The 16,524-nt window shown below is 42.0% G+C and overlaps 1 protein-coding gene across 1 annotated transcript in view; it reads right to left on the reverse strand.

Moving 5' to 3' along the window:
* adamts3 (ADAM metallopeptidase with thrombospondin type 1 motif, 3) overlaps window positions 1-16,524 on the reverse strand; it is a 121,820-nt gene that overhangs the window by 70,287 nt on the left and 35,009 nt on the right. Inside the window, exon 5 of the mRNA XM_061072216.1 lies at window positions 1,110-1,300. Within this exon, the coding sequence (XP_060928199.1) occupies window positions 1,110-1,300 (191 nt within the window). The remainder of the gene's footprint in view (window positions 1-1,109; window positions 1,301-16,524) is intronic.

The following is a 16,524-nucleotide window of genomic DNA, read 5'->3' on the forward strand; positions in this document are numbered from 1 at the left end:
TTTTTAAATTTCAGGGGAACGATGTTGAAGCAGATTACAGAAGAGTTTTTGTTTACAAAAACAATGATGAAGATAACAATGAAGAAAATTCAGGTGCAGACATTGTCCCTGATGAGCCACAGCCGGTGGGCAGACATGTTCGAGGAGGAGGAGGAGGAGGAAGAGGAAGAGGAGGAGAAGGAGGAGGAAGAAGTGGCAGGATATCTCTGGAACTTTAGAGGGATCTTAATGATTTACAGTGTGAGACAAATGTTGAAGCAGCCCATTAGTTGTGTACGTCTGTTTCTGCTCCAGAGGAAGAATATTTTCCTGGTTATTTTGACTTTATCTGACAGATGCTTCTATACCTCTTTAACTGAAATCCTTCCAGGAGAGATGGAATCCACTGTGGGGAATGCACCTGGTTGTTCAGCGCTCTTAGTTAAGTTTTTAAATTTCAGGGGAACAATGTTGAAGCAGATTACAGAAGAGTTTTGTTTACAAAAACAATGATGAAGATAACAATGAAGAAGATTCAGATTCAGACATTGTCCCTGATGAGCCACAGCCGGTGGGAGACATGTTCGAGGAGGAGGAGGAGGAAGAAGTGGGAGGATTAAGTTGAGTTTACTCTGGAACTTTAGAGGGAATTTAATGATTTACAGTGTGAGACAAATGTTGAAGCAGCCCATTAGTTGTGTAGTGTTTTGTGTGTCTGTTTCTGCTCCAGAGGAAGAGACAACGGGTTCAGTACAAGTTGCAGCTCTTTAGAAAACCCTCAGGTTTTTAAGGTGCCTGTTTTCAAACAAGTTTTTATTAGGCCCCTTAGGTCTTAATTAAAAAAAATAATAAAGATCTCACTTAAAATTTATTTGAGAGCATATCTGTGTCCAGACAGGAATGTGGCCATAAAGACAAAGATCTGTGGGACACTGGGCAGGACACTGTGGTCCGGGTCCAACTGCTCCGGGCTCCAGATCAATCCACAGAACTTTGTTTTACACAAACTCACAGAAAGCAAAGTTTTTTAAATGCTGCTTTTTGGACTTTGTTAAAATCTCTTTGTGTTTGTTTGTGGACGAAAGGAAACAAACTGAGGAAAAGGTAGAAATGTGAGGGTTGTGACTTACTATGTTCATGAGGGTGAGCAGGTAGTTCTGCACATGCTCCTTCCCGTGGAATCGAACCACCGAGTCGTCGACCCCCAGCAGGATTTCGATGTTGTAGTCGTCCTCTCCGGCGTCCCGGCGGCGGCGGCTGATGGTGGCGTTGACCTGCTGGGCCACAGAGTCCAGAGTCCCGGGGACATCCAGCTGTGGTTCTGAACAGAGATCATACAGATGTTTGTGTCAGAGTTTTCATTTCATACATTCCTACTCTGTTGCTGAAATTAGGAAACAACGTCTGAGGATTAACTTTAAGAGTTAAGCTCAACTTCAACAAATATTCTGCATAAAATAAAACAAAAGACTCATAAAGCTTCGGTTTGAGGAGCAACTCATGATCATCTGGGAATTACATCATCATGAACTCATTATGAAATGATAGTTCTGCCCGATTTGATACGCACAGTGTGAATCTGACTTCACATCCATTTGATCTGTAATCAGATTGGTTTGATATTATCTGATGTTCAGGGCGGAGTCAGGCTTCTGTTGACTGGAGTGATTCCAACACGATGAAGAAGGAAATGGAGGAGATGAAGGAGACGGAGGAGTGAGGAGATGAAGGAGATGAAGGAGATGAAGGAGATGAAGGAGATGAAGGAGATGGAGGAGATGAAGGAGATGAAGGAGTGAGGAGATGGAGAAGATGGAAGAGATGAAGGAGATGAAGGAGATGAAGGATTGAGGAGCAGCAGCAAGTGTGTGTTGTTCTGTTATGAATCAATCTAGTTTGAATAGATTTGAGTTTATTCAACAGTTTGTTACAAAAATCAAGCAAAGTGAAGATGACACGTTGGACTCAACTGTTAAAAGCATAATGTTCATTGATTATCAGCCAAAAAAAGTATTTATACACTGATTGTTGAATGTGAAAAGGATTTTTTATTGCAGCAAAACAAAACTTGAAGTTTGAGTTTCCATCCACTTGGTCATGTACCTACAAGTTTATATATTTTAAATGTTGTCAGTGATAAACATTGTCAGATTATTATTAGTCTTTCTATATAAATGACTCCAGCTGGAAATAAGCAAAACTTGAATCAAAAACAAAACTGTCATGAAAAGGATCCTTCACTCAGAACAGCACAGAGTGAATCTGAACCTGCAGCAGTTAACGTGCCTCGGAGGCAGTAACACAACCAGTGTGACGTGTGAACACACAACCTGCAGTAACACAACCAGTGTGACGTGTGAACAAACCACCTGCAGTAACACAACCAGTGTGACGTGTGAACAAACAACCTGCTGCAAAACACTCAGCTAATGACACTTCATGTTCACTTGCTGAACGAAGCCTCGGGCTGTGACGACTCTCGAGCTCATGAGTCGATGAAACGCTGAGGATCTCTTCACTGTGACAACAAGGAGAACGAGTGTGTGAGAGCGTTCAGGTCCTTCAGACTCTTCACTGTCATTCAGAGCCCCCCCCTCAAGAACTGGACCCACACAAATTGACTTTATGATCAGGATTAGGATTAGGATCGAGACCCCCACCTCAAGGATGTGTTAAATTAACACATATTATATTATATTATACTGCATTACATTGCATATTGCAATTTGACACTGTTCACTGTTTTGCATTTTGCATTTCACTTTTTACTTCACTTTTTATATCTTTTATCTTTTATATATTTTTATATAGATATGTTTATGTCTAAATAAATGTTACTTTGTATAAATATTAGAAAAAGTGAGTAAATAATAAGTAAATAGTGAGTAAATATATATTGTTTTTTATTGTTTTTCTCATGTGTGGTGTATTTATTGTGTTTTTATGTTTCTGTGTTCATTGTATGCACCAAAAACCAGAGCAAATTCCAGGTAAATTCTGATTCTGATTCTGATTCTGATTCTGATCCTGATTCTGATTCTGATCTTGATTCTGATTCTGACTCTGACTCTGATTCTGATTCTGATTCTGATTCTGATTCTGATTCTGATTCTGATCCTGATCCTGATTCTGATTCTGATTCTGATTCTGATGTCCCTTATTCCAGCTGAGCTCTGAGCGTCTCTGTCCAGCCTCCAGGAGACGACTGCTGAGATGAAAACCTTCATCTGGTCCCAGTGGTAATCCTCGACCAGCGAGTGGCCACAGAAATCCCTCCACACTCAACTGCAGATTTAATTTTCCACTATAATGACAGAATTAAAACGCTCGGGCAGCAGCAGCAGCAGCTTGGTCATTAAAGAGACGCAGGTTCAAACCCCAGCTGGGAGAGATGTGAATAAATGATCAGCGTGAGTCTGTGGCTGCTTGTGATTCTAACTCTGTTACGTTTGATTTGGTCTCAACTTCAACAGAGTTTGTTTTTGTTAGTTTTGTTCGTGCTTCACTTTAATCTCAGATCATCTTTAGATTGAGAGGAGATGAATCTGAACCCTGCGTGTTTATCGCAGGTGTTTAATCAGAGGAGGTTGTTTTCTGAGGCTTCATCGTTCAGAACCTTTACTCCAAAGTGTGTTCAACTCTTCGAAAGCAGAAACGCTGCCATTGGACTCGTTAACGTTTCCATCAGAACAATTTTCTCTAGATCGCCTGAATGTGAAAACCCTGCAATCATTTCTACAGCAAGCGAACAGCGACGTGACCCCTCTGAAGGTCATCGGACCCCCGGACGAGCCACAGCTGAATAACATCTCCCTCTCTGGCCTCCAGCTGTGCATGTGATGGTTCCCTGTGCACTTCCACACCAGCAGATCTTCATTCTGACCATAAGATTGATCATAAACTGGAGGTGAGGGAGGTCTTCTTCTGTGGTAATGTCCATAAACGTCCATAAACAGCGCCGGCGTTGGACAGAAGATTGGGTTCACGCAGGTTCACGCAGCCCATTTACAAACCAGCCAGGGCTCGGGACACAAAGGTCACAGCAGCCGGTGTATCAGAGGTTCTGGTCAGTCATCATCCTGCCGTGTTAGAGCATCTGGCAGCCGGGGGGGTCAAAACAAATCTCATCTCATCGGCTTCGGCTCAACCTGACGAACGTGTCGGAGCTCGGAACTGAGAGTGACCTTCACTGCTCTTCACTGCTGATGGAAATATAACCAGGGAGATGAATATGAGTATTTATTCATGACCTTCAATCTCATGTCGGGATATTAACACTTCAGAACCCTCAGAAGAAGACGGAGACGTTCAGGTTCCTCAGCTGGAGACGTCCTCACTCACATGTTCAAATGATCTGACCAGGACAGCTCTTGAGGATGAGAAGCTCACGTTACAGCCGAGGATCTCTTCACTGAGCAACAAGGACCACGAGTGTGTGAGGAGTCCCCCCCCCCCTCAGGAGCTGGACCCAAACAAAGTGACATTATGATCAGGAATCAGATTTATCTTTAGAGCAGCTTCCATCAGACCATGAAACTGCTTCTCTTATTATTCATGACCGTTCAGTCTCATGTTGGGATATTAACACTTCAGAACCTTCAGAAGAAGACGGAGACGTTCAGGAGCCTCAGCTGGAGACGTCCTCACTCACATGTTCAAATCATCTGACCATGGTTACAGGTGTCTTACAGTCATAATGACTCCAGTTTTTATATTGTGCCATACTGTTTCCTGTGAACACTTAATAAAGTAAAGGTGTCAGTGAAGGTATTGGGTTATGATCTATTTATTTCACCTTTTTAAAAACTTTGCAGTGTATAATGACTGAGTGTAAAAAGTTATATAGCGAGTCAAATTCTGTTCTATTCATAATAAAGTTAAACTCTTTAAAGTAACATTCATTTCATAATAAATTCTATTTGGAGTAAAATGATGTACCATTTATAATTTTGATTTCTGTATTGAGTAAAATTCAATTCTATACAGAGTAAAACTAGGGTAGAGTTGTTTTTATTTTATGCTAAATGGAGTGAATTATCATCATGTAGAGTACAATTATTGCACTGAATAGAGTAAATTTAACTCTGAAAGTTTAACTCTGTCATAAGAGTACATTTTACTCCATTTAGACTGGGACCAAATGTTGTCTTTTTATTCATTTTATTTTATTTTATTTATTTTATTTATTTTATTTATTTTATTTATTTTATTTATTTTATTTATTTTATTTATTTTATTTATTTTATTTATTTTATTTATTTTATTCAATTTGAGTAAAATTGACTGTGCAGGAAAGCTCATGACGATGAGAAGCCCACGTTACAGCTTGATCAGGAATCAGATTTATCTTTAAAGCAGCGTCCATCAATCCATGAAACTGCTTCTATTATTATTCATGACCGTTCAGTCTCATGTCGGGATATTAACACTTCAGAACCCTCAGAAGAAGATGGAGACGTTCAGGAGCCTCAGCTGGAGACGTCCTCACTCACATGTTCAAATCATCTGACCATGGTTACAGGTGTCTTACAGTCATAATGACTCCAGTTTTTATATTGTGCCATACTGTTTCCTGTGAACACTTAATAAAGTAAAGGTGTCAGTGAAGGTATTGGGTTCTGATCTATTTATTTCACCTTTTTAAAAACTTTGCAGTGTATAATGACTGTGTGTAAAAAGTTATATAGCGAGTCAAATTCTGTTCTATTCATAATTAAGTTAAACTCTTTAAAGTAACATTCATTTCATAATAAATTCTATTTGGAGTAAAATGATGTACCATTTATAATTTTGATTTCTGTATTGAGTAAAATTCAGTTCTATACAGAGTTAAACTATAGGGTAGAGTAGGGTTGTTTTTATTTTATGCTAAATGGAGTGAATTATCATCATGTAGAGTAAAATTCTTGCACTAAATAGAGTAAATTTAACTCTGAAAGTTTAACTGTCATAAGAGTAAATTTTACTGCATTTAGACTGGGACCAAATGTTGTCTTTTTATTTATTTATTTTATTTATTTTATTTATTTTATTTATTTTATTTATTTTATTTATTTTATTTATTTTATTTATTTTATTTATTTTATTTATTTTATTTATTTTATTTATTTTGAGTAAAATTTACTGTGCAGGAAAGATCATGACGATGAGAAGCTCACGTTACAGCTTGATCAGGAATCAGATTTATCTTTAAAGCAGCGTCCATCACACCATGAAACTGCTTCTCTTATTATTCATGATCGTTCAGTCTCATGTCGGGATATTAACACTTCAGAACCTTCAGAAGAAGATGGAGACGTTCAGGTTCCTCAGCTGGAGACGTCCTCACTCACATGTTCAAATCATCTGAATATTAAAAAAACAATCTCCCCAGTTCCTCAGAAGATATCTGCAATCCTAATAAATAATTTAATTCTAATTCTTGATATTTCATTACCCGGCCTGTTTAGATGTCTGGCACGAGGGTAGAAATCTCAGGCCCATAAATAACAGCAGGAGCCATTTTTCATAATTCCCAGGATGCTTCACTCCGCAGACAGCTCGCTGATTGAGTGCAGCCGGAGCTAAAGCAAATAGTGAGGAACGGCTTCCGCCTCGGCCGCGGCCCGTCTCTCCGACAGAGTTGGGATTGTGGAGCACATTCCTCTCCTCCGCCGCTCCCGTCATGACACAGGCATTCTTGTGCAGCGGGCCAGCTCCCCCCGCCCCCCCATCCCTCCCCTCCCTCCTCTAGAGTAAACAGGCTTTCTGAGGTCCCTACTTCAAACGCACACAGGACTTCCCCTCAGCAGCGCTCCTTAAGACCACTAGTGTGCTTCAGTCAGCGCCTGGTCCCCCGGGGGCCGCGGGGGGGGGGGGGGGGGGGGGCGGCCCGGCCAGCTCCTGCCCACACGTGGCACGGAAAGCAAGGTGGCAACGAGGCTAAAAATGGCACCGCGGCAGGCGACAGGCGGCTCGCCATCAGCCGGGAGTGGAAATCTACTGTGTCTGCTGCTGCTGAGGGCGTGAACATCCACACTGCAGCCGTCACACAGACTCACACGTTCCTGCAACGCCATCAACACCAGGAACACAGATACACTGCAAGAGTGACACGTTACTTATAGTAAAACCAAAGAGGGGATATTTGCATTTGCTTGCCTATTTTTCAAACGCACAAACAAGTGGGACAAAGCTTCTGCAGATGTTCTAAACGACAAATAAGAAAAAAGGCATTCAGCCCAACATGCATCCCGGGCATCACAGCAACATTAAGCAGCATTTCTGCATAAAATATGGTTCATAATCCTTTTTTCTGCCTCTGCTGTGTAGCGGGACGGCAGGATGAAACGATACGGAAACGCACATTAAGATTGAGGACGGGAATTTACATAAACTTCAGTGTGTGAGCTGAAAGTCATTTTGGCTCTCGGGCAAAAATTGGGAGCGAAAGCAACGTGGGAGCGAGTGAGGAGAAGCTTTAGAGTTCAAACGATAACAGTTCAGTTAAGTTGCTGCGAGTCGAGGTTGAAAGGAATCGTTTGAGACGAGAAATCCTCCGACGCTCACGTCTCTGTGTCGTGAACTGTAACATCAATCACTTCCTCCTCCAGCTTTCAGGCATTCTGCTGCAGCATCAGCAGGTGCTAATGGAGGTTTAGGCTTAGTGTGATCTCATGGACCGGGAAAAAGAGCAAAGGATCATGGGTAGAGAGCGTCCCTCTGAATGTGGAGGTTGAAAAGGAGGAAATCTGAAAAGGATTTCGCCAAACGAAGCAGGAAACGGGACGCCTCATCAAAACGTGACAGCCACAGAGAGTCATGATATCATTTGAGGTAAAAGAACAGACGTCACTGTGGTCGTCTGGTAAACACTCGCTTTCAAACGCTTCACTTGTTGTCAGCCGGCGGTTTGAGACCTCAGAGCCCAACTCACTTCCTACAGAAAGGATGAGTAATAACTATTCATGTTTTTGGTCTTTTTGTGCTTTAAAAAACTTTGAACTTTGTTGAACTTTCTTTATTTTCAGACACATTGTGGGTGGAGCCCAGGATCAGGAGGTTTCAGCTGTTATTAGATATTAATACACCAACGGATTAATCTTTATATCTCTGATTTAAGATTTCTTACAACATTTGGATGAATATCTGCAGACAAGTCGATGTTTAAGAAAATCAGTTCAGTGGTTTTTGTATAATCCTGCCGACAGTTTGTTGAATAAAATGTCAAACAGACAATGAATGTGTTATTAGAAGGGATGTGGATTAGATTAAACATGAGCTGTAGCTGCACAGAGATGAAAACTCATTTCAAAAAGTTACTGAACTGACGTGAACAGCAGAGGAAAGTGAAACTGCTGCAGACGCATCCTGGAGGAAGTTGTGATGCAAAGACCCGGAGGTGAAAGAGACGTGTGTCGCTGCAGTTTGGCTCATTTATCAAAATATAATTTCATATATTTAATGTAATTTCTGAGGTTCTGCGACTGCATCATCCACGGGAAGCATCTGGCACCGGCAGTATGAACGACATCTTCTGCTGACTCAGCTTGATTCTCTCCTTCTAATGGGTGGAAGCTGTTTGCTGATCGGGCGGTTTCCCTTTCTCTTCTCTTTCTCATCAGCTCCACTCGACCACAACAAACCAGAATGTGACCATTAGAGCTGCAGATCCTTCCTGGTTGACGACTTGTTTAGGTCCTGCAGCGTTTCTGTGTCACACAAACACAAAGTGAGCGTCTCCTCATTGTCTAGCTACGTGCTGTCGGTGTGATGGTCCGTGTTCCGAGGTGTAATGGACCTGCAGTGGATTTACCGCTGCCACTTTAATTGTCATGTGAGGGAATTGTCGACTCCCTGGGGCACATGGACCCAGCGTAATTACACAGGTTTTTATGATTGAGGTATTATTGCCTCAATACAAGAAAGAAAATCAGCGGTGACAGCAGCTGCAGCAGCAGGAATCACCACAACAGGAGGAAAGATGCTGGCACAGCCACGTCTCCTGGTGGATGCCCCATGCAGGTCTGTGGTTCGGAGCTGAAGGTTCGGCTTCACTGGTAATGGGCTCACGGGGAGATTGAGGCGTAGAGTCGAAGCCAACACTCCCGCCCCCCCACTGAGTCTTATATTAAAGCATCGCTAATGATTTCTAAGTCCCGGCCGCTTTGCCAAAGAAAACAAACTTCGGAGCGAAAGCGAAGGAGCACTAATGATAGAGACGTGTTATCATCAGTTCTTGTGTGAGAAGCGAGTGCAGGAGAACATCTGGGCCTGAGATGGATCTGAAGAACACGAGACTCTGAGAGACAACGTGGGGACAAAAGGGACGAGGTCCTGAGGGGACGTAAGCAACCAGCAGAAACATCCCAGGGACGTCCCGGAGCAAATGAGTGGGATTCCATCTTTAGTGTGGATACAGTTCCAAGTGTATAGTTGTATATTTTAACCTTGTTCCAGTTATTTCTCTCATGAAATACTATATCACTTCAGTATTTTAGTAAAATTAATAGTTGTAGCCTTGACAGCGATCTGTAGTTTCTCTAGTCCGTATCAGTTTATCTTTTATTTGAATTTCAAAGATGTTTCGATGCTTTAGATTCAAGATTCAATTCAAGATTCAAAACTCTATTGCCACACAACTCAGTTTGGAATTTGCCTCAGTGTAACCACAACAACACAACAACCACAACACAACAACATAACCACCTCATCAATAAAAACACAACATACATCCGTGGATCTAAAATACAGATTAAATACAGAATAAAAAGGGTCAGAGGCAGAAGAGACCCGGGGGCCCGAAGTCAAACTGAACCTCATGCAATCAGACATTCTTATCCTTTCATCTCATTATTGTCCAGAAACGTCCTTTATTCTTATTGATTTCATCACAAAACAAACAGGAACGGCCTCAAGTCCAATTCACAAACGCACACATACAAACACAAACAGAGACATGACGTTTGTGCTCATGAATAAAACATTAAAAATCTGCTCATTACAATAAAAAATGTCACTTTGAAGACATTTATCTAACCACCTGCTGGAGGATTTAACATCAGAGTCAATGTTTGTCATCAGAATCAAATCCATCTCTCCGCCCCCCCGGCGCTGCTCTATGATCCTGTTGCAATAAATCCCATGTTATATGAGCCTCTCCACAGGAGGTAATCCAGGCAGATAACATGAAAGACTCCACATCTCACTCCTCTCATCCAACATGTTTCACACTCAGCAAACACACGCTGGTGAGAAGATGATTGACAGTTTCACAACTTGCTCCTACACATGAAATCTGAATCCACGTGTGTGACGGAGAAACAATAAGATCATGAAAGCTTTCGGTCACAGCAGTGGTAACCATGACAACGTGAGTCCCTGGTTTCCTGTGGATCAAACCAGACATTTCATTAAAGTCAAAACGATGTAATAATTGCTGCTCAGTTGTGTTTGGAATCAAGAATCATATCTCAGGCTTGATATTGAAAATCTGAATCTCATATTTGCTGTAAACAGGGTCTGTTGTTGTTGTTGTGGCCTTCAGCTGAATCAGCTCCGTGGCTCATTACTGTCACGAGCACACAAACTGCTACCAAGACAAATTATGCTTATATTCAGGTTTGTGATTTTAATTACTGTAATTACTGTACAAGGTTTGCTCTGATTGGTCGATTGTGTCAGACCAGCCCAGTATGGGAGCTGCAGGATCAGTGTTTTTCGTTGGGAGAGGAACTTCCTTCACCACAGACCTTGTGCTTTTTGATTTTCATGAACTTTAACATTTCAACACTTTTTGCACCTTGATCACTTTTATCACTTTATTACGTTTACACTTTACTTTACAGAAACTTAACTTATGCTGCGTGCTGTACGTGAATCTGTATGTTTATTTATCTGTATGTTTATTTAGTATTAGCAAATGTCTTGTTGTCGTATCTGTTGTGCCTGTGCACTTTATACGTTTCACCTTGGGAAACGTTTTATCGATTTCTTTGTATGTCTGAACATGTAAAGTAAATTGACAATAAAGCTACTATTGAATTTTAAATAACCTTTATAAGTGACTAGAGCGAAGAAAGAGAACTGAAGCTTTGTGTGTCTCTTTTAAATAACACAGCAGTTGATTATGATATTGAGAAGGAAAGCTTTTCCATTGGCTGGGTCTCTGATGTGTCCCTCAAAGACACGAGGACATGAGGACTCTGATCAGGTCAAATATCAACGTGAGTCCCTCAGGTGCACAGTTACTGCAGCTGAGTTTGTTCCACATAGTGAGTTACTCTGTTATCATTCATCTGATCGAGGTGAGAGGAACGAGAGACAATAGTGGAAAACTTTCTGAGATTTAAATCTGATTCAAATCTTATCTCTTTACCTGGAGATCAGACTGAGAGGAAGGATTTTAATTTGATTTATTCAAGTTGTTCCTTTCAGAGGAAAAACTTGAAAACACACATTATCTCCAAGGTTCTCGACATCCTGAGGTTAGGACATTATAATATTACAGAGAAACATATTTAACACAGCGAGCAAGTACTTCCCAGCGAGAACAGACCAGAAATATCAACACATAGATTTAAAACTTATGCCACAAGATAATATAAAACTTATAATTAAGTATTGATTTTTCTGTACGTATGAGTAGAAGAGAATCTGAGTTTGTGAGAACTTCACAGATGTTTGATCTTCATATTTTAACTCAAGCTGTATCTTTCTCTTCTGGTCTTAAAGCTGACCCATGTGAGTAACTCTAACAAACATGAAACACAGGAGACGAATCAAGCTTCTGAACCTCGAGCGTTTCCTTTCACTCGAACCCGTCTCCACCCACAGAAACTCTGAGTGTGTCTCTGTTGCTGGCTTATCTGTTGTGGAGTCGTAGTAGTTGGTGAAACAGGATCTCCGGCGTGTGTGGGTGTGTGTTTGTGTGCGAGTGCGGAGGCCGAGCCCAGCGAGCCCCGGGGCAGACACACACCCGGCCTTGTTCGGGTCGCTCGGTTACAACATGCTGCAAAACTTAGGCTTCATTCATGAGAGGGTGCGAACGGCCTCGGGGAAGAAATGCTCACTGTATTTCCTTTCAGGGAGTTCAATATATTTTGGTGACCTGCATCCGTTACTTTTTTCTCTCTTTCTCTTAAAGTACAACCGGCCCAATGTCATCGCTGAAAGGTCAAGTGACAAACACTTTCCACTCTGGGCCCAACACAAATGATAAAATGCTGAAGTGAAATCCTGGGATGTGAATGGAACCTGGAGGAGGGTTTGGTCCCGGAGCAAATGAGTGGGATTCCATCTTTAGTGTTGATTCAGTTCCAAGTGTAGTTTACTATTTTAACCTTGTTTCAGTTCTTTCTCTCATGAAATACTTTATTAATTGAGTATTTGAGAAAAAATACTTGTAGCCTTGGCAGCCATCTGTAGTTTCTCTAGTCCGTATCAGTTTATCTTTTATCTTAATTTTAAAGTTGTTTCGATGCTTTAGATTCAAGATTCAATTCAAGATTCAAAACTCTATTGCCACACAACTCAGTTTGGAATTTGCCTCAATGTAACCACAACAGCACAACAATCACAACACAACAACATAACCCCCTCCCCATAAAAACACAACATACATCCGTGGATCTAAAATACAGATTAAATACAGAATAAAAATAGAGTAAAATCTAGTAAAAATAGAATAGGACGTCCGGTGTTTTAAAATACAAAACAAAGTAAAATTCAGTTTTGTAAAGTGCTGATGAAGGATCGAGGAGACGTTTAGTGATTAGAAGTTTAGCAGTAGGAGCTGCTGAGGAAACAGGAAGTCTTAGTTTTGATGGCCTTTTGAGTCTTTTCCCTGGGGGGGGGGGGGGTATCGTATATGTCAGAGTTTGATATCGATGTTTTTTTGAGGCGATGTAGACGATTCTGTTCAGCTGCTTTCTGAGTTGAGCTGTGGAGTCGATGAACCTCAGAGATACAGAGAAGGTGAGAGAACTTTCTATCGCAGCTTTCTGGACACGGCAAACGTTTTGAGTATCTGAGAGGACGTAGAACTGTCCAGTCGTTCTACCTCCACCAGCTCTTTAAGGCTCTTATATACTACTACGTGTCCGTTTCTCGGAGAGGTCTCAACGGGGGGCAAAGAGTCTTTTTGATTTTTACTTCTCCGACACAGTACGTATGAAAAAATTCATCGCCAAACCCATAGGTGGCGCAACGGAAGACGAACTCAGAGAAGCCTACCCCATTTGGGAAGAAGAAGTCCATGTGTCTCTGTTTACATGTTAGCTTGCGTCCCACACACTGAACCATGGCAACTAACAGAACTAAATAAAGTGCACACATGCCCTCAGTGCTCTAACGAGCCACCGTCAGCCGGACAACTCTGCTGGCTTAACACACACGTCACATTAATCGTAGAATCATAGTTGTGTTCGTGTTTGTTGCTACAAGTAAACAGGAAGTTGGAGGTCCGGAAATACGGTCAACCAATCACAGTCAAGAGCGGTCCGTGGGGTCTCCGAAATAAACACGTACAGTTAGAAAAATCAGACGTGTACGAAAACTTCTCCGAGGCGCTCGGAGAGGGCGTTCCACGACGGATAGGGCGGTCTTATCTGTCCGTAATAGAAAAAACGGAGAGGCATAAATTGGCCTTTAGTTTTGGAGACATGACCTAATCATCTGCTGATTCACGGTCGCACAAGATCCGCCCTGCAACTGCCAGCAAAGCTTTCATTTAAAGTTTAAAAATAAAGTACAAACATAGATAAATAAATACCATCTGATATCTTATCTGTAGCTTTGAACCAGATCTCACTGTTTCCATCTGGAGATGAATAACACCTGAGTGCATCTGCTGATAAAAACTTAAATGCCGTGAAGAGAGAAAAGATCCTCCGATTATTCAGTCCAACTGAAAGAAGCATCAAAGTCCTACAAAAGATTAAGATCTGTCAATTTACTGTAAGTAAAATATTTAGGGGAAATAACTTGGCAGGAAATAACAAGTGAGTAAGAAGTTAAAAAAGAGCAGTGAGCTACAAACTGAAACTAGTCACAAACATCTCAGAAATCAGAATCTGAGATTTCATTGATGCACGGATGTCATTTCTCGACTCACACATTGCGTTATCGAAGCTCTACCACAATGAAAAGACACTTTAATGAATCAAAGAGATGCAAACAACACACAACTCATTTGTTTTGTGTCACATGAACAGATGGAGTCATGCCTCTGCCTCCGTATCTGTGTGTTAATGACACAGAGGATGTAGAATCACAACAAGCAACAAGAATGTGAAGTATTTGGCAGTTCCCAGCAGAGAGAGTGAAAGGAAAGAAGAGAGAGAGATCCACACGAAACCCGTCCAGCTGCCGTCTGACTTCTGGAAAAGCAACCGTGTGATTCACAGCGAGTCAGAGGAGAACACACAATCGGGTGTTTTGGGTTCAAAATATTGCTCAACGATCCCGAGGCCTTTTCCATCCTGCCTCCAGATCCCTGGCTCGGGCCGGAGCGGCTAATTATCACCAGGTTTCAAATGGAAAGAACTCATCAGACGTAGTCGGGGCTCATACGACTGAAGACGTGAGGCAATGTGGAAAATATCTCCGCAATCTGCTGGTTCACGGTGCAGAGGGGGGGGGGGGGGGAGGAGGGAAGAGCCATCAGCCGGAGCAGGATCAGGATCAGCTTCTCTAAAGACAGATTCACTCTGGGAACCACGCTGCAGAGTTTCTTATCTCTGGATTTAACATGCATCCAAGGTGAAGGTTGAGGATTTGCAGGACACGTCATATCAATCACACACTCTCACACACACACGCACACACACACACACACACACACTCCAGAGGAGGGAGGGACACAACTCCTGTTTACATCACACCAGTGGAACAATCCTAAGTAACAACACCCGAACAAACACAAGAACCGCCAACGTTTCTAGATTACTGGAGGTAAATTGCTTTTCCTTATCAACACACACATCTCACTGACACACACACAATGTGTAATACATACACACCAGAGTCACATGCGGACAATAGCAATCAAAGAGTGATGAGTCTGTTTTAACCTTGTGATGCTTCATCATGTGGGAGGTGCCGAGGATTAATTTGCTCTTATCACGAGATATCAGTGCAAAAAGCTATATATATATATATATATATATATATATATATATATATATATATATATATATATTCTTCTTTTCAATTGCAGCATTGAGCTTTGTGCAGACACTGAAAAACCACTTTTGTGAGGTCTAGACAAAATGAGTTAGATCCCAGAATCATCCCACACGCTGCAGTGTTTTCTCTTTTGTCTGCAAAGTCAAGAAACCACAAAAGTCTCAAAGCACCGAGCTGTTGTTGTGGTGCATGAGTTCAAGGTTGAGTTTGAAGTTGTCGAGTCTCAAATTGATGGCAAATTACTGCTGCTGCAAACAACACAACAGGCCGAGGTCGACAACTGGTAAAGAGACAGAGTGAAGTTGTGTTAATGTCACCAGATGACTGCTCTTTGTGTGTCTGAGTCTCACTGTGAACTCTGCAGAAAAGCTTTTCACTCACAGGAAACTGAAGGGATTTCAGATGTCTCTGCAGCAGAAGGATCAACATGTGTGTGTGTGTTGCTGTTCACACAGTTTGATCCCACATCAGAACCATGATCACAACAAGACGGGAGGAGAAACTCAAACTGTGTCTCCAGATGTTCGGCCTCGTTAGCGACTGTTTGCTGGAGAATCTGTTAATTGGCGTCTCGGCAGCAGAAGGAAGCTTCTGGGTTCTGCGTGGGCTTTACTCCAGGTTCTCCAGGTTCCTCCCACAGAGCAGAAACACACGATGGAGCTCGGATGATTGAAGGCTGTTAATGGAGCCGACGGTGTGAATGTGGGAGTGAATGGTTGTTTGTCTCTGTGAGACGCTGGTGAACCTCTCACTCAGCGTCTGGATCCAGCTCCTGGCTCCTCAGGGAGAAGCTGGATGATGGATGGATGGAGATGTCTACAGGAACTATCTCCTAATGAATAATGCTGATCAGCCCCTGGTTAAAGATACCGAACATGCGCTGTAACCATTTAATAATCTCTTTATCGACCTGGACTTAAAACATGTTTGTGTAAGTTTCTACATTAAGTGCAAAGACAGGTTTGAGCAGCTGAAGGAGGTTTGTTCTCACAACCGGGTCCAGACGTTCTCCAGAGGTTTCAACACAGCAGGAGGTTCTTCTCTTTCCCAGGAGAAAGATCTGGAGCTTCGCACTCAAACGTTTGCTTTCATCTCTCACCAGAGTTCAGGAGATTCTCTAGAGTTCAGTGTGTGAAAGCAATTTGTAGAGACAGAGGAGGAGGAGGTGTCTCAGCAGATAAGTGGATCTGTGGCAGGATTGCTGGTGCATTAGTGGAAATGGGTTGTTTATAAGGCTGTTGGCTGTTTAACAAGCTGAAAACTACAGTGAAGCAAACACGAGGAGAGAACCGGAACCAGCTCATCAACTTATCAGCTGCAGTAAATGATCCGGAGTTGACTCATCACAGTTCTCAGAATCAGAGAGAATCGTCTCTTACA

This window comes from Limanda limanda, chromosome 5, assembly GCF_963576545.1.
Source record: "Limanda limanda chromosome 5, fLimLim1.1, whole genome shotgun sequence".
Classification (NCBI taxonomy): domain Eukaryota; kingdom Metazoa; phylum Chordata; class Actinopteri; order Pleuronectiformes; family Pleuronectidae; genus Limanda; species Limanda limanda.